Consider the following 18,515-nt stretch of genomic DNA (forward strand, 5'->3'; position numbering starts at 1 on the left):
TACTCGCTGCTATCGCGTTCTAAGAAATACGCTCGCGTCGCGCGCGCGGCTAGCCGTTTTTTGCGTCATTCATGCCTACTTCCCTCGCTGCCGATCGCGTCCGCTGAATTAGCGAACTTTCTTTACTTAATTACTCGAAATTTTACGTGGTTGTTTGCAAAATGGTACAGGACTTTTTACTTCAGGTTGACGAGATCTACCTGTGGGCGAGAGGTTTTTCGCCTTATGTCAGACACCCTGTATGACAAGGATGACCGCACCATGAAATTTTGATGAATCCAGCAAAGTGATACAAGAAGTGTGAAGTTACGAGGGAAAACACTTATGTCGTCGTCATGCGCGTGTAATTTCACTTCGTACTTACTACAAGTCCGTCAAAAGACCGTCGAAAAAAGAAATGAAGAAATAAAGACAATCGCAAAGAGAGAGGACAATTCGAGATACTGTTCGATCACCCTTTATATATATATAATATGTATATATATATAAAACACATATGCATAGACACGCGTACATGGAAAGGGTACGAAGATCATACTATGTGCGTATGTATATCATAATTCATACGTGCACAATACATACGTCCGTAATGGAGCCACGTGCATGGCAGTCGTGGTAACTGGAGCAACGATAATGAGCGACATTGCTCCCGCGTGGTCTCAACTCACATAGCGCGGTGTAAAACAGCGGAACTTTGAAGGGAAGTGGTCGACGTGAAAAGAGCTTTCCGAGGAAAGGATCTTGGAAACGAATAAAGAACGTACGACAATAAATAAACGAGTACAGAATTAAAGGATCTTGGAGTTTACTTGGAAATTCTGCGGAAATGAAAGCTCGAAGACGTTCTAAAAGTTTCGAGAACTCATAGAGCCGTCGTCATCGTCGAGCAAGGTCGCTCGTTACGCTCCGAAGAAATGTCCATTCCACATTCATACGACGTGCTGCGACACGGGAGAATATCGACACACCAACCGAAAAACGGACTACCAAAATGATACGCGTGATGGCGGATACAGTTCCCTTAAAAAGTAGCAAACTTTGGCGTCTCTCTCTCTTTCTCTCTCTCTCTCTCTCTCTCTCTCTCCCCTTACGGTATAAATTCGTATTATGTACAAGGAACATCTAACATCGTAGTGGCTAGTATTTCTTTTTTACACATGTGTCTTCATCGCCGAGCATCGATTCATATTGAGCCGTCCACCATATTCTTTCCTTCATTCGCCTTTAACGATTAGAGATTCTTTTGTTATCGACTAACTAGCGGAATGCGTCACGTTTGATTCCTTTGCGCGAAAATTTGATTGAAGTTTCGATTGACTCAGGACGACTGTCCTGAGATTCGCCGTTTTCCTTTCTTGCTGCTTGACCTCGTGAACGTTCCGACGCGTCTACCGATTATTGCAAATCGAGAGCTTCAAACGGAACGGCTCTTCTATTCTGCTTTCTTTTTGTTCATTACAATTATTGTTGCAGTTATAGTTCATTACAGTTTGGTTTCTAAAATTAAAAAGTTTTTCGTCGACATATATATTTCCTCAAAAAATTTCTAGATACTGTTTTATTAACTGTTTTGATTGTGCACAAGTGATTTCCGTTTCGTTTCGCAGAAACGTGTTTTGAGAGTTTGTATTTGCGAATTTTAAATGATTAAAAATCTACATATCTTTATTTAATTTCTGATTTATACAATTTCGGCGTTTCTCCCATTCCTCTCTCTCTTTCGTACTCGGTAGACGCAATCTCGGCTCGACCACCCCTCAGCAGTGAGGAACTCTTCTCCAGCACCCCCCTCCGTTCGTCCGGAGCTCACGTTCCCCGGGATAATCTGCGTCGGCTCATTTCAGGAGCCGATAGCAGCCCTTCAGGGCTACTTGAGCAGATCCGCGGCGAGCCACCTATAGCAAGGTCGATGCCGTGAGGACATCTGGGACGACTGGCTTCGGAGGGGGGTCCAAGCATCACACTCGCATCTCGCTCATCGTCGCCTGTGACACGCGACTCGACACCGTTGCGCTTTGCAGAAGTGGCTGATTCTCCGGTGGACTCTTCGCCCTGGGTGGCGGGGGTGCCCGCGGAACCGTCAAGTGGATGGACCCGTTCGGAGGACCCTGAAAAATGGAGGGCGATTAGGTCTTGAGAAATCCGGAATACAAAGTCTCATTTTTAGGAGATCGATAATAAAGTATTTACAGTCGATACACATCGCCGACATTTCCGCATAAAAAGGAAGTTTTATCGAGGAAAACGAGAGGCGCGGAGGCTTTTAGAAGTTTAATTCGTAATTCCATTAAAAAAGTTTCCCCCGGAGTTTCTAAAGCGGACGGATAAAATATGCGCGGGGCAACACGGCGGTGTTGCCTACTTTACGATCATAATTCCGATTATGTTATGCCTTACCCGGATACTAAATTTCTAAATTTCTGGAGAAAAGTTCGAGGGGGACTTTCCAGCGATGCGCTTTATTAGAAAAAAGTGTACGTGTGCACGTAAACTATAGCACTAACAAAATCAATCATGATGTTACAGAAAATTATTTCTTCTTGTTACGCGCCGTATTTTTTGTGTGAATACACGATCTGTCCAGGCTCTGGTGCGACTTGTACCAAAAAAACACAAGACGTCAATTATTAATTTATTTTCATTTTTTTATTCAAAATGCACTCCTTTTGCGTCGTTGGAAGTAATTAAAAAGTTTTTTTGAAGCGGTTACTGTATTCCATCTTTGCAGTGCTCCACTCTGGCATCTTTATGATCCTTCGTTAACGTTTGAGGTACGAAGCGTGTTTTTTCAACGAGCGTCAATAAGGTCACATTTGACGTCAAAACTAATGACGCAGATGTACTAGTGCCTTGAAATTTTGGATGGTCATAGGTGAAATGTCAAGCTTCATAACGCAATCAGTCATCAAGAGGTGCTACAGGAAAAAGTTTTAAATGTCAGTTGCATCAGAGCTTGGACAAACCGTGTCTATCTGCATGTTTGAAATTTTTATCAGCAGAAAAATATCAGGATGACAATTACATCATATCATTGCAACCATTTAGTACACTTGCGTGCATGTGAAAAATTACGAATATTTTATTATTTAAATGCAAAGTTTTAAATCGCGATGTCTGATGGTCTGACTGATTTTTAATTCATTAACTGAACGCCAACAAATTTGTTGGACTTAAAATGCAATTTCTCGCTTTAGGAATCAACAACTACGCGCCAACAGATACGTTAGACTTAAAAACGCAGCTCTTCTCGATTTCCTATTGCAGAACGAAACTATTAATTAGGTGGAATCATTAATTAATATTATTTCGTTGCGAAAAATATCACCCCGTGCCAGGGTTATTTTATTATTTTCTAATTATGCAATAATTATAGTTATTTTAATTATGAATTATAAAAATGGACTGAAGGCTACTTACTTGAGTTTGCGTGTTTATGTCTTGAATGACTGAAGTTCGAGGAAGAGTTGCGTGCTGCTGCTGATGCTGTTTTTGGTAATGATGTTGATGAGGCAGTGTATGAGTTCCTTGGCCTTGGAAAGGAGCGTTAGAATCGCCGGGCGGTCCTTTCATTACATTTCTGTAACAACAGAAGCGTTTGAAAATTTTGCTGCAAAAACATAACTACAGCCAAACAATATTAATAAAATTCCCCCCAAATTAATTAAAGCTTTGTGTCATTATTATCCGTGTATTCTTGTTCCTTGTTTAGCAAGCGCATCAGAGAACAGCACAGCTCTCCAATATATCTTTGCATTTCCAATATTCCATTGTTTCATCATCAGCGATACGTAAGTATACAATCAATGTTACGTCAAGTATCAGATAAATAAGGAACGGAAATAACGTTTCGATACCTTCTCAACATTTCATTCTCAACGTCGACGATCACTTGGCCTCCACCGGCGTAATGAGAGTGCGGAGGCGGCGGTTGTTTCAGCTCAGTGAAACCGCGAGGACCGCATTGTTGATTCAACATCTGTTGCTGCTGAAGGCTCTTCACCTCGAGCCGCGTTTTATCCCTCTGATAATAGACGCCCGCAAATATCAGGACGTTCAAGATCAGCAAGCTGCAGCCGATCGCGATTGTCACGCTCAAAGCCGTCGAATACGCCGCATAACTGCACATGTAAAGAATTTTAATCGATATCTCGACGCCGAGAAAGCTGCGCGATGTACCTCACATAGGCAGTACAACAAGATTAAAAATTTTATCAAATTTCAGAACTTATATTTTTCTTAAAAATACGAATTTTAACTCTCTCAAATATATGAAGAGATTTTTTTCTCTTTTACTTGCGTACACATGAAATATTCGTTTTTTTAAATTTTATCGGTACTACGATGACGTGTGGAGTTCTCCGCTTAGAGATGTGGTTATCCCGGCTATCGCGTACACACGTTGCATCGAGAATATTCATGTAGCATGACCTTTCGCCGATGGTGAAGCATCAAGAGAACGTTTTGCCTGTACCACTTTTACGGAAACAAAATTCTGTGGGGGAGATACCGTAGAAGTCCGTAATGTACACACATGTAAGATTTTCGTTGACAGTTTTCCACGACAGTATATTATTGTATTCTGTTGAGTCAGTTATCACGCGATATCAGGTGTGTTTCGCCGACGGTTCAATGGAGCCGTTGCCATACACAGCTGTTCCGCTCGTATTCTGTTCGAACCGACGATCTAGTTCTCTACGGAAACACGCTGCAGAAGCTGCAGAAAAGATTCGAGTCTTCTCGCACAGCTGCCGTTTATTTCCGTTCGCTGCGCGGTCCGTCTTATATGTTTTACGAAAACGTATGTCGTTTACAATTTCACTGCAATTAAGAAATCATCGTAACGGATATATCTTGCAAAGGATAATTCGTACAATTGATTCGCTCGCAAGATTTATTCATTGCAATCATTTTTTAATTGCAGTGCAATTTCAGACAGTTAGTCGATAGTTGAATTCAATCGGTTTAACGCTCGGTTTAACGATTGGTTTATTAATGCATGCGGATTTTTCGCGAAATAAAATTTGCATCTTATATGTGTGTATCATGCGGAAGATCGAAAGTTTAAAGAACAAAGAGAAGGCACAAAAATATGAAAAAAAAAAAAAAACGGAAACTCATCGCGGCATCGTATTCTCGTAGCTCCGATACATAACCGACGTATCTGAAGGAAAATCTATACGTAGTAAAAATCTAGGATACCTAAAGTGAGATCTAAAGTGAAATCTCGAATATCTCGAGTAAAATCGGGGGTAAAGTCGATACGCCTAAAGTCAAATTGATAAGCAAAACTCTCATAATGCAACGATACCAATATCTTTAAACGGATCGTCCTCAGAACGGCAAACGGATCTTCCAGCGGAGATCGCTGGAAATTCGAAGCGATTTTCGCGCTCGAAGGAAGATGATAATTACCCAGCTGCGTCCAAACTGGCTAAAGTGTCAGTGCTAGCGTTATGGACGTTCTGGAGATTGGTGCTCTGGATAAGGCTGACGCATGTCGTGATGCTGTAGTCCGTCGTGGTCGGCGGATCCGTGCTGAAGTTCTTCCTCTTGAACTCCTCGCTGATCCTGCTGAGAGGATCCGGCCTTACGAAGCCGTCGTACAAGCTGGGATCGCTATGACTGCGGAACAGGTTGTGCCTGGAATCGACATCTTCCATCCCGGCACGGTGCAACTCTGGGACGAGGCGCAGCCATACCGAGAGCTGATGCGCCCTGTAGTGATTCTTCATCTTCGGTTTCATTCCTGCAACGATAATTTGTTTGTTTTAAGCATCAGGACAAAAATCGAAAACTATTATTTTACAGTCAAGGGATTAACTGTATAAAGAGTTGTTAAAGAATGATAGCGTTTAAATTAGATTAAATTATAATTGATGTTTTTATATTAATTATGCACAGATCTTGGTCTTCTTTTCGAAAATTCTCGCTTTATTTTCATACTATTAAGGACAATTGTTTTATGATGTGACGTTTCGAAGACTTTAACGTTTCTAAATCACAGAAAGGCGAGAATATATTTATTTCAATTTTAAATAACTTTTCTAGAGCGGTGAGAGAGAAAAATTAAATGCGTACACCTACAGTTCACATGATATGCACATAAATATGAATACATGTTTCATTGCAAGTGTGATTTGCATAAATTAAGCAGTTACATGATTCTAAATGTAAGCGCGCGTATAATTTAGAAAATATTCTACGCGTATTATATTATAGTATACATACGTACACCATGGCAAAGAAATACGTCAAGGAGTGTAAGAGTAGACGCCAATGAAATGTCGTATCAGTGACAAGCTGAATATCACATCCCAGGCAATCTGCGGTCTCGAGTTTTGCACGATAATCTGTTTCCGATAGCTTGAATATAGCTGTGCATCTCCAGATTCGCGGGGATCTTGTTACAATGCGATGGGGCATGCAACTAGCACGACATTGGCAAATCGCGTTTCAAGTCGCGGACCGAGAAGGAATCCTTTCTGAAGAATTCCGACAGAGGACAGCTTTTTCGAGCATTTCCGTAGGCTTTCAGCGCTTTCCGAGTCGTACGCGAGAGTGTCGCTTACTCCTTTCCGTCATGACTTATTTCACTCTTTCAACTTGTCCATCAACGGGAATCAGGCTGCAGGAGCACCGATTCCAGCGGAGCTCGCTGATGCGTGTGCGAACAGCCAAAGGAATATCATATGCCCGCCGTGCTGAATCTCATATACAGTTTATTTGCTTATGCGTCTATTTCGCTGATTCCAACCGGCGCAACGCTTGTTTTGCCGTCTCCCTTCCGTAAGAGACGCAAAATTCTCTGGAGCGCGCCGAATCGCGCGCAGACTCCTTCAAAGGAGCCCGCTTTGATTCACGGTTCGCGGCAGCTCGTTTAATATTCACGGATCCTTTGAAAAGGATACGGCACTGGGCGCATGGTATCGCGAGGCTCGTTCGATTACAGAACGGAAATACGGTTCCCGCAGGGGTGGAGGGACAAAAAAATTCCTCTGCATCGGTAGAATATTATTATCCCTTCGTTCGCCGGTCAAACGGAGTCGGCAAGCGCGGCCTCGTGATACCAGTCGGGGAAACGGTGATTACGCATGAATCGTGATTACGTGTGACGTCTGGGAATAATGGCTTCCGCGCACATTCACCCAGATAATCGTTTATGCAGTACATTTAACCGGGTTTTATACTCTCGGGTTTTGTACTCTTGCATTTTCTGTGATATACGGACTTTGTACGATAAGAACAGCAATTTTGAAGGATAAAAGTATAGAGAGAAAGATCTTGCGTGTATATGCATCTTTTTTTTGGAGATATAATACAAATGCTACTTAAGATTTCTCTTCTTCTCAGCAGTTTTCCTCGATAAACTTTTACGAACTTTTCTCATGATCGCGTCTGCCGGCGAAGTGTTTTCCAATGAAGGTTTCTTATGGTGCGTATTATATTTAGTTCAATCACGAGCACTGGCTAACGTAAAGATTTATCTGAAAGCCGATTTATATATGCTATAGATAGTATATTGTTTCATCAGGAATCCTTTGACGTTGCTGTTGACATTTTCGCTCAAACTACGGTATTTATCGAACATTAGTTTGATAGTTTATGGACGTGTGTTTCTTCGCGATTTAGGTTTAATAAATTAAAAATGTCAAGTTTCTCTCCATAGGATTTCTTTATAAAAAACTGTATAAGACTTTCCTAAAACATTATAAAGTTTTAATTTTAGAAATTAAATCACTATTTTATTAGATTTCTATTTATCTGAAAAGAACTATCTTTTTAATTAATAAATTATCTTCTTCTGAAACTCTTGGAACCATCCATCTTTAGATTTTAATTTCTGGATTTCCGGAAGTTTAACGCCTCATTGTTCCTGCTTCTTCAAATACAATAATCCTAGGATTCTATTCAATAACGTCACGAAAATTGTTAAAAGCTTGCTTGTAAAAATAAGCTGTACCGTGATGCGGGTCACGTTTCCAGTAGCTATCCTGGCCAGGATATCTGTCTTCCAGTGACCCGATTCGAACGATCAGGGTACAGGATACAGCGGAGGCTCCAAGAATCGATGCAACCGACGTCACCGTGAGTTTATTTCAATTTTCAATCTAATAAGAAATTCTTTCGCGACTATTTCTCAACTTACCCCCGTCTCCGGTAGCCTCCCCTCCGCGCGCGGTAAATTCGTCTCTCGATCTTTTTCAGCGCCCACCTACGTCTCCGCTATCTCTCGTGGCAGCGGCGTCACCCCTTCCGCTATATTTCCCTCATGGAGCTTCCCTATCGCTCACCTCCTTTCCCTTCCATCCTCTCTTAACTTCTCTCCCCGCACTCGTCTCGCGTATCCTCGTAGATTCCCCGTACCTTTTACACGACTTATCTCCCACTATCTGCTACAGTTACCCCTGCACCCACGTAGCGATACTGCCTCTCACCCCCAGCATCCCTCGCGCCAGCGGCCTTCCGTTCTCATTTGTTCCGCAAAATTCCCCGAGAAAGGCGATATCTCCAGCAGACGCATCACCGCTGCCCGCGGGCGATGATTATTTTACGATCGACAACTGTGTGAGCGTGTCTCTTGCCTCGTCTATTTTGCAGTTCTTATTATATGCTGGATAAATGGACAGATGAATGAAGCCGTCGAGTCTTTCTTGACGGCGTTAAAATTCACGAAACTATTCGGCGGTCCTCACTCTGCTCGTGATATTTTATTAAGCGGGTCTGTCTATTGTCTCGCGAATTTGCGGTCTGCGAACTTGGAATCCATTTCCACACCCGCATTTTCGAGTATCAAGATATCTCGTAATTTCGTCTAGCAAGATAATTATGTAACTTGGATAATATCCCAGGATTTTATCCCTTTTAAATGTTTAGTAAATTTAAGTTAATTTTTAGATTCAGTAATGTGAAAATTATATATAAAACAAGTTTTTATAAATTTTCTGATAATTTCTGTATTCTTTTTTTCTGATAGATTTTATTATCTAATAAATCTTACATGGAATGCACGTGCAATCCTTTGTCTGTTCTCAGAATATTTCTCTTTTTTAAAGCATTTAAATTCTAAAAACATTTCACGATTTTTAAAAACTTTGAAAACTCATTTTATCCTTTTAGATATACGTGCCGAAATATGCACGAAATTTAACCGCCGGTTTATTCTCGCCATTAACGTAATTCGGACAAGCCGTTTCTCTCGCATAATGAAAGCTGACTAATCAGGTAATTGTTTTCGCTGGGCGCGGAATATTCGGAACAGGAAATCTGAATATCTATATAACAAAACTAGGAATAACCGGAAAGGGATGAAGGATAGTAGGAGGATTATCGGTTGCCAACTTCTCGTTAATTTCTTCTCCTTTATGATGTTTACTTCTTCCTAATCCATTAAGCGGCCTGTTAGCACCACGACGTATTTTCTCGCTTCCCCGCACCCTTTTCCCCTCTCACCGGGTGTGCCATTCTCCAACTTTCTTCAACCGCATTCATCCTCTCTGCTCCTCCTATCCTCCCTTCGTGGGTGAAACTTCTCGACAGGCACGTTCGCATCCTTGTAATCGGAGGCTACACCACCGAATTCGATATACCGATCACGCTTCTGTCGTCGACAAGGAATCCCATTTCCTGCACATGCGAGCCCCACCTCCGAAGAAAATCTTTCCTATATCCTGCTGGCGCTTGCTACCGCGGAAAGAGTTCCTCGTTATTTAGCACATGCTGGTAGAACCGATCTTAGATTTTTTGGCAATTTTTGATGATATTTTTCCTTTTTTACGATACTATTAAGTAAATCATTGGGAGAAGAATTTACATCGATATCGTTATCCCTTAATGTAATTTTAATTCCGTTAATTTTTTAATTAATGTGATTTGTTTTGTTTGTATATATTATATTAATTTTATTACATTTCTACTTTCATTAATTTTATTACGTAATATTATCGTATTAATTTTTATCTTCTCTTAAAATCCTCCAAATCAGGATTTTGTGTAGAGATTAATAATAATAATGCGATACATAAACATTTAAATAAAATTTTACTTAGCTGCACTAGTTCTTGATGTAGCTTTCAGAGATAAAATATATTTTCCGAAAATCATTATACCTCTCGTAGCCTTCATTTTATGTCATAATGCAGATTATATTTAACATGCACAGATAAACAACATGCCTGCAATCTCCATAATTCCTTGCTGGAAACGCTAGTGCATCGTTAAGCTTCTTCCAAGAAACATGCAAGTACATTTTCCGCTTCTACAGCTCGAAGTACGAAATTTTCCGGTGACTTCAGAAGTCGACGGAGGCCATTAGTTCGGAGACGGCAACGGGCGACGCGTAAACATGTTATTCAAATTTCGTCTTCATATCCGTTTGCAGACTATGTCAGTGCCATTGACGAAGGGTTTCTACGTGAGACACCCAGGAGACCTTAGGAGCTAACTGCGGGAACAGCGTGAGAAGCTGTGAGAGCGCAAATTGGAATGACGAAGGGCGTTAAAGGGTCAACGTGCTGGATTCCGCACGATGTCGCTGCTAATTGCTATTCAATTAATCGGGGTTACATCACGGATCCTCGGATCCTTTTACATTCATTATGATGTATCTGTCAATTTATGCGTTTGAAAATATTGTTTTGTGACAATTTCAGCTAATTATTTTTGTTAATTGTTAATAAGCGAATATTCAAGCAATGGTTCAAATTGACTTTAGTCTTACTTCTAGTTCTTGATTGTAGAATTATTTAACGTCTTCATGTGTACAATGTAGGGCGTTCTATTATTTATTTTCCTAATACTGACAAAATTGTTCTGTTCTTTTTTCACCAAATATTCAACAAAGATAGAATGAATACTGGCAGTGAATAACGAAACACAATCTATATTTATCACAACCTATATTTATAATTATTAAAATATCTTAATTAAAATTATAATTCATTAAAGTGTGTCATAAAATTAGAAATGCAAGTAATATTTCATTTTGAAAAATCTTAAAAACATAGCGCCCTTTTGCGCGATATAGATTTTAACGTATCTTATGTCTATCGACAATGTACTTTATTTCGCTTCCGCTAAATCACAACTTTCTCTTATTTGCCAAACAGGCACATTAGGCCAGACGCGAGACGAGATTTTACATCACTGCCCGGGTGAGAATCCTTAATTAACAGACTGTAACTAAACTGATCCCCCGCATATTTTCATCGGCGCATATATACGCTTCGTGTAGCATTCCAATTCCGGGGCGAAGTAGACGATGCTGAACGCCCCGGTGTGAATATAAGCGCGCGAGCGTGCGCGCCCGCCTCTGTGTATACGTATCTGTGTGATCGATTTGCGAATTCGCACGCGTTTTTGCACGACCGAGCGGAATGACCGTTTTTACGTTTGAAGCGGCCTTTCGCGAGATGCACTAGCAATTATCCTAAATGTAGCTCGCCCCTACCTCTCACCCTCTTGCCGCCCCCGCCTGTATATTACCCCTCCCTTACCCGGCCGTAGAGTACGACGATAGTAACGGAGTGGTGTGAAGAGGACCGGTGTTAATTACTTTATCTGTTTACAACCCCTGCCGAAAGCCAATCTCAACGGAAACGACTAGTTTGCACCCCTTTTTTGGGGCGGAACGTCCTGCAGCGTATGCGTTGCCCGCCATCGCCGGAAGTTGTGGCTGCACTGCGATCGGAAGCGAGGAAGTGATGCGCGATGTATATCAATCTCATTTCATATATCAAATCACGTAATCAATTCGGGAATTTCACGTGGTTAGGAGGATATGTACTTGTGTTCGCTTAACGTTCAAATGTAATCAAGTTGATTGTAATTGCAGTTAATTTCATGTAACTCTGAGTTAAACGTAAATTAGATGAGATTCTCGTATTGTTATCTCGGCGGATCGCTTAGATGCATTCATGCAAGATTGCTCAATATAATTCGTTGAATTTTGCAGCATTCGTGGGATTGACGGCTTTTGAATTTCGAGTCTCTGGTTCGTGCTCGTCCAACCGGATGTAGCGAATTCCGCGGAATTTCCGTCGGATGATTGCACGAGGAAGTGAACGAAAGAATTTCGATATGGTGCTGGATCACGGCTGACTTCGTTCGCCAACTGGCGATGTGTGCGCAGCAAACTTTTATTTATTCCCTGTTTCGGCAATTTTCCGGGAATATATCAGTATTAATTACTACTGCATAACAATTAATCCATAATTTAATGAAAAAGCGCCATCCTTATTCGCGCAATTACGCGTTTATTCTATTCTAATTGCATGTATGAGCAAAGAAAGGACATAATCGTCAACGTTCGTTGCACCAAAAGTTTTTCAACGTAACGTCACTTTGAAAACGAAAATTTGCGTGTTTTGCCCGTTTCTCTTTTTCTTCATCCCTCGTTGGGTGTTCCTGTTCACTTCACCGCAAGTGTTGTTTTGAAGTGGTCAGGATCACAAAGGGTAGCTTCAATCTCGTAGGACGAGCTCCAATCTCGTCGGCACTCGCTCGTATATTCTCATTTTCAGGACGCCTCTCTTTTGTCGTGACGGATTTATAAGCGTCGATCTTGAGAGGGACGAAACCCCCTTCTTTGATCCTCTCTCGCGTGTACACATATAAATCAGAGAGAATCACATTCGATATTACCGCGGATTCTTCTACGTTGTCCTTTGATTTATAGCGAATTGTGGCACATATAAGTGGCTTTAAGTTACATAAGATACTTGAAGAGTATATATCGATATTTTTATGGATACTGCTGCAAACAACATTAACAAAATTACGTTCAATAAAACGGCGTTTTATGAAATTTAAATATTGAAGTAAGTTATATTTTAGATTTCTGTGAAGTTTACGTTTCTTGTTAATTTCTCATGAATAATTTCTACGGTTTTTTTTTCAACAGTTTTGTCTTTTTGATAAACGATAAATAGCAATAAAATCATTATTTGTTCACTCTCAATTTACTTCGACCTAAAAGTATTAAAACATTTGTTTTCACAGAATATTGCTTTACGATTTCAGTATTAAGCGATTTTGGAATTGCTTAATGACCCGACAAGATGATTGTGGAAAGCTACTATTTCCTATTAATCCGGTTAAAAATGTAGTAAACAACTAGATCAAAGTGCGCAAGTCTATTTTGGCTCGGGAAACCGGTTGTAATTCGTCGCTATAATGTTTACTGCAAAAGGGAACTGGCGCATTAGGAAGAGCTACGAGCATGCAGTCGCGCAAACTGCTAAGAAAAGCAAGCTTCCAATTACGGAAACACGGAGCCAAGTTCGTCGAAAGAACTACGAATTAGTGTTCCCAAGGCGTAGTTAGGGTTGCATTTTTGCAAATTAAAGGCGAGCGCATACAAAGATACTTGCTTGCTAAAGATGCTCACATTACAAACTGATTTATGAATGCAGTTATACATCGCATTTTAACACGCTTAACTTCGTGTCAAGTCGAATCGGCTTGTAATGTAATACTATTACACGTTTTAATATTAATTAACAGATAGCTGGGTAATTATTTGCAGGCTTCAACATGTTGTGACTATTATTATTACATTGTATTAACAATATTGTATCTATTAGGTGAATTATATTATGGTATATATACAATGTTGTAACTATTGAATTATATGTGAATTATATTTGATGCAGAGATAGATTATTTAATTAAAAATAGAGATTATTATACTAGATAACTAATAAGATATTTGCAATATCCGTTATTTCAGAATTCAGAAGTATGCAAATTCACATGTTCAGATATCCGGTTCTAGTATCTAATATCTAAGATACAGTATACACTTTCCGATAACTAATATCCAAAGTACCAAGTATCCGCAGCATCTAGTATCTAGATTACCTAGTATTCAGTGCTCAGGGTATCTAATATTTAATATTTACTCCAACGTGCTCGGTGAAATAGGAATTTCGATCTTCATTAAGATTTTAAATGCCCTACAATTTAAAAATGAAACGAATATCCGTCATTCATATCGTGTAATATTTTATTTTATCGAAAAATGTCAGAAAATTCAATAAACGTAATAGTTAATACACATAACACGTAAAAATTCAATATACACACACAAATTAAACATACATAAAAGCACCGCAGAAAATTAGTACACAGAAATATGGAAAACGATAACGGATGGATTTAGAAGGACAAAGGAGTAATATAGAATTTGATGTAGAATGACAGTCAAAGGGTACAGTTACTCTTATCCATCTCATCGTTGATTCAACGGACATCATACATGGTTCCGCAATTTCGCATCTCGGTTAATGGCGAGTCCAACAATAATTCCAGCAAATGCTGCGTGAGCACCAAGCGTGCGGTTTGTAATTATTACCAGCGATGTTTCCGACAAAATAATTCCATTATTTTGAATCCTACAAAGAACCTACGCGATCAATATGCACATGCATTTCGAGAATATAACGAACATCCAAATTACGAATGTAGGAGAAAGAAGTCTTGTTGCGATGTTAAATTATTTCATCCACCATCGAAGTTTTGATTCCATTTCAGTATAAAGTCTATATAGACCATGCGGAACAAATTACAATTGAGTTACAATACGGATTAAGTTACAATTAATTGCGGTTTTGGATTAAAAGATTCTTCGTTTTTCTGCTTCCAAATCGCTTGAGAAGTTACTTGAGCGTTCGATTCATTATTCCAGGTTGTACCGAGTAATCGATTGTTGTCGATGGCAAATGCGAGTTAAATCCAACTAAAAAACCTCGTCTAAATTGCCTCGTTCCGTTCGTTTCTACGCCTCCGGTAATCTCATATCTGATAGTTACCGTACGACAATGGGTCAAAGCGACGCAAATTAGATCGCTTCGATCTTGCCTCTTCGATATTCACGCATGATTTACGCATACGCAGTATCGTACGTGCGCGTAGATGTGTATTTATGTACACACGCGCGTACATATGCATTATGTGGAATCTTGAATGGGATAGTCGTCACAGAGAGATTGCACGGATCGATGCTGCAGCGATATCCGATCGCTGCGTTCATAATGCCGAGAGACGCACCATAGCCAACGAGGTGAGGCGCAGAGTAATAAGGAGCAAGCGTCTTTGATGTATCGAGTTTCTTGATTGACTTCGTAGAACTTGACGCAAAGCGCCGGAAGCGTATAATATTAATTTGAAATATTTTTCACGTTGGAGGGACAAGTCTTCTGTTTAGAGCCAAGAGTATTATATTTACAAGGAGTAATACGTGCGAGACGATAAAGGCGGGGGAAATCGCGCGTTTACAGATTCTCGGATTTAATGTCGCAACGATAACGCTGAAATATTCGCCGTGGGATGTTGCAACGTGCGACGGGACAATCTTGGAAATTAGAAATTATTTCTGCGGGGAGCTTTATGCGCGACGACGCGAATAATAAAAGGATGTTATGAGCGAAAACCGCTTAATCCGCGCCGTTCTTTACAATGCTCATGAATTTTTCAACGATTAGCCGGTGAAGGGAGCATCCTAACATTTAATTCGGTCGCGCTTTTATTAAATTCGAAAGTCGGGTACGGAACGTCCGAACTTACTTCGTTAATTAAAGGAGATTGCCGGGCGCAGGAGTCCGCGAAAGAGAGCAGAGAGAAAGAGAAGTAGAGGTGGCGAGAGGGAATATTGCGTAAGATCTGAAATACGATTTTACGGTAGGAAAAATACGGCCGCGCGCGAGAGTGGAAACTGTCGAATCGTGTCGGGGCCGACAGGCGGTTGGCATAAAGTCTTTTTAATATCTTCCCGTGTCATCCTTTCTCTGCCAACTTCGTAACTTATGAACTTCGACGACGACATGTACGTTCTTAAAAGGAGGACACAAAACGCGTGCGCAAGTTTTTAGCTTCGGCGAACTTGCGACGAGAAATGCGAAAATTCGTAGACGCGTGAATCCAGGAAATCGGGCCGTACCTGAAAATAATTCGTATTTTTATCGTCGGGAAGACGACTGGCGTCGTGGAAGCCAGATGCGCGTCCGCCCGAGGCGAAAGTTGTGCGTTCAATTTCGTGGTATATAATTCTCGGAGAATGCAGGATTAACAAATGGCGCGATGAATAATAGGTGGAACGATGTAAATCCGTAAGGATCCGGCGCGAGGAGGACGGGGTGGATGATGGGAGAGAAGAAAAATGCGGGGAAAAACATATCTCGGCGGATGTGGAGGAAAATGGCGGGAGACACGTGTCGGCGTTTACGCCGCAACTTATCTGGCGTTACGGACACTCTTCCTTTTTATCCTCGCAACTCGTAGTCGCAGCTCGCGATGCCGCTATCTCAAATGCGGGGAGATTCTGTACGAGATCGTGCGCAAGTGGCAACGCCCTTAGACAGCCAGGAGATATTCCTGCTACGACAAATCGTTCGATGCGATGAAAAATTGACTTCCAAGACGTTTTATAACTATCTCTTTTCTTTCTCTTTTGATGTCGTTCTCTCTTCTGCTTTCTATATCTTCTTTCTTCCGCCCTCCCTTTTCTTCTCTCGTCCCTATCGTTTCCATCGTTCTACCTTGTGCTCTCTTGTTTTCTTTTATTTTACCATTATCGTACAGTTTGTCATTTTGTCTCCTTCTTTATTCGCCCCTCGCGCTATATGTTCTTCGCTTTTTGCCTCGCTTTGTCTCACTCTTTTTCCTTTTTCCTGTTCCCTTTTCATTTCTTCGGTTATAACAGTTTTATTTTTAGATATTCTTTGATCTGTTTTTGCTGTTTTTGTTTCTATTCATTTTAACGTTTCTGCCCTATTTTCCAGTTTTTTAATTTTCCTTTTTTCTAGATTCATTGTTTTATGCAGATAAATAGAGCGAAATTAAACGTGAAAAGTGATCCCATTTTTCTAAATCTCAGGGGGTGATACGAGATGTTAAAACGTCACGGATAGTAACTTATATGATGTAAGGGTATGAAGAAAATGTATGAGAGGGAAGGAAAGGGGATGTGAAGAAGGGGTGAAAAGTATCTAGTCGATCACGAAGGGAGGAATCCCCCTGCTGAACAAGCCGGCGGGATGTCTGATGTGGGGATAAAAAAGAAGATCACGAGAATGGACGGGAAATTTAAGAAAAATGATGCTGAAAATATGGAGCAATTTACAGGCGCGTAGACTGCTTCTCTCTCGATGCTGCTTTCATCGCCGCACCACCGCGAAAACATGTCGCCTTTCTCGGATCGATCAAACTTACCACCACGAACTTCATGCTCCAAAATACACAGGACATTCCTCCATCTATCTCACTTTATCACAATGATATCGCCGCTTGTACTGTGCCAACAAATGCAACCATATGAAGAAAGTCAGTTACAGCAATGATAGAGCAAACTATAATATCAAAAATATGAACTAAAATAGAAAATTAATTCTTAAATTAGAATTAGAATTATTTTGTTTAAAAATGTAAACTTTGAATCTCGTGAAACGCTTGTGAAATTTTAACGACGTTAGTTGTTGTTTAGTTAACGCGCTCTTTCTCAAAACTTTCAGGTCAAAGCGGAAGCGAATAGAAAGTCAATGAAGCCGCCATAAGTGCGGCAAAGTGGCGCGTCGACGCTCCATTGCGTTGTGACGAATTTATAGTCGGTCTCGATTTTCCCACGTTTCCGCCATGTATCCTCGCCAAGATCACAGAGATCTCCCGCGCGCCGAGAGAGGCGGTTGCGGAACGACATCTTGCATTTTCAATTCCGATCGATCGATCTCTCGACGTGCAAGACGCCGGGCACGGAATGAGACTCGTATTTTCTGTGGCACGAAAAACCAGCCTAGGGTCAAGTAAGTGCATTCAGGATCGCGCCGGCAATCGCCTCAGCGCGAAATTCTTCGGCATGATTTACGGCAAGTGGGAAGAATTTATGTATGCGCGCATAAGTGTGTGTGTGTTTGTGCGCGCGCGCGCGAGAACGCGCGCATACTGAAACTCGTCGCATTAGTAAGACCTATGGGAACCCGAGATGTAAGGGATCCCGGGACTGAGGAGAGATCCATCCAACTGCTTTTATACATCTCGCTCTTCGCGTCTCTGTGCACATCGTGGCGCTTTTCCGCGTACTTTTCGCTTATTTTGAGGGGAACCTTCCCATTCAGCGTCCACCAAATTCACGGGGAGTATCCGAGTGCTCAATCACCGAGCACGCTGTAAGATGAAGTGAATCAAATTTATAGGGGTAATTTAAGTCTCCCCGTTTGAGCATATATGATACGAACATATATGATATGAAAAATATGTTATCTCCATATTTTTCTTGTAAATCCAACAGAGAATGTGTCACTTTTAATGGTCATTTGAGAAGAGAACTGTGTATATTATTAAAATAAAATTGAGCTGAAATGTTATACTTCCTGAAGCTCGTATGAATTTTTATCCTCATTTTATGCTCAGGTTCGCGCTTACGACGGCCGAGTGGAGCTCGTAACAGATTATATCGCGGCGGGCTCGTTCTCAGATGTTACGGAAATCCAGCGGATTGGAATGATAAACCAGCAATGTGTATGGTA

General features: G+C 40.9%; 1 protein-coding gene across 1 annotated transcript in view; it reads right to left on the minus strand.

Annotated features, from left to right (window-relative positions):
- Positions 1-1,082: 1,082 nt before the first annotated feature.
- Positions 1,083-18,515, minus strand: part of LOC105279887 (neuroligin-4, Y-linked) — a 204,133-nt gene continuing 186,700 nt past the window's right edge. Inside the window, exons 11-14 of the mRNA XM_011339990.3 lie at positions 5,413-5,746; positions 3,855-4,118; positions 3,418-3,577; positions 1,083-2,108 (exon numbers count right to left, since the gene is read on the minus strand). Coding sequence (XP_011338292.1) covers positions 1,959-2,108; positions 3,418-3,577; positions 3,855-4,118; positions 5,413-5,746 — 908 coding nt within the window. The 3' untranslated portion in view covers positions 1,083-1,958. The remainder of the gene's footprint in view (positions 2,109-3,417; positions 3,578-3,854; positions 4,119-5,412; positions 5,747-18,515) is intronic.

Source organism: Ooceraea biroi, chromosome 7 (assembly GCF_003672135.1).
Source record: "Ooceraea biroi isolate clonal line C1 chromosome 7, Obir_v5.4, whole genome shotgun sequence".
NCBI lineage: Eukaryota > Metazoa > Arthropoda > Insecta > Hymenoptera > Formicidae > Ooceraea > Ooceraea biroi.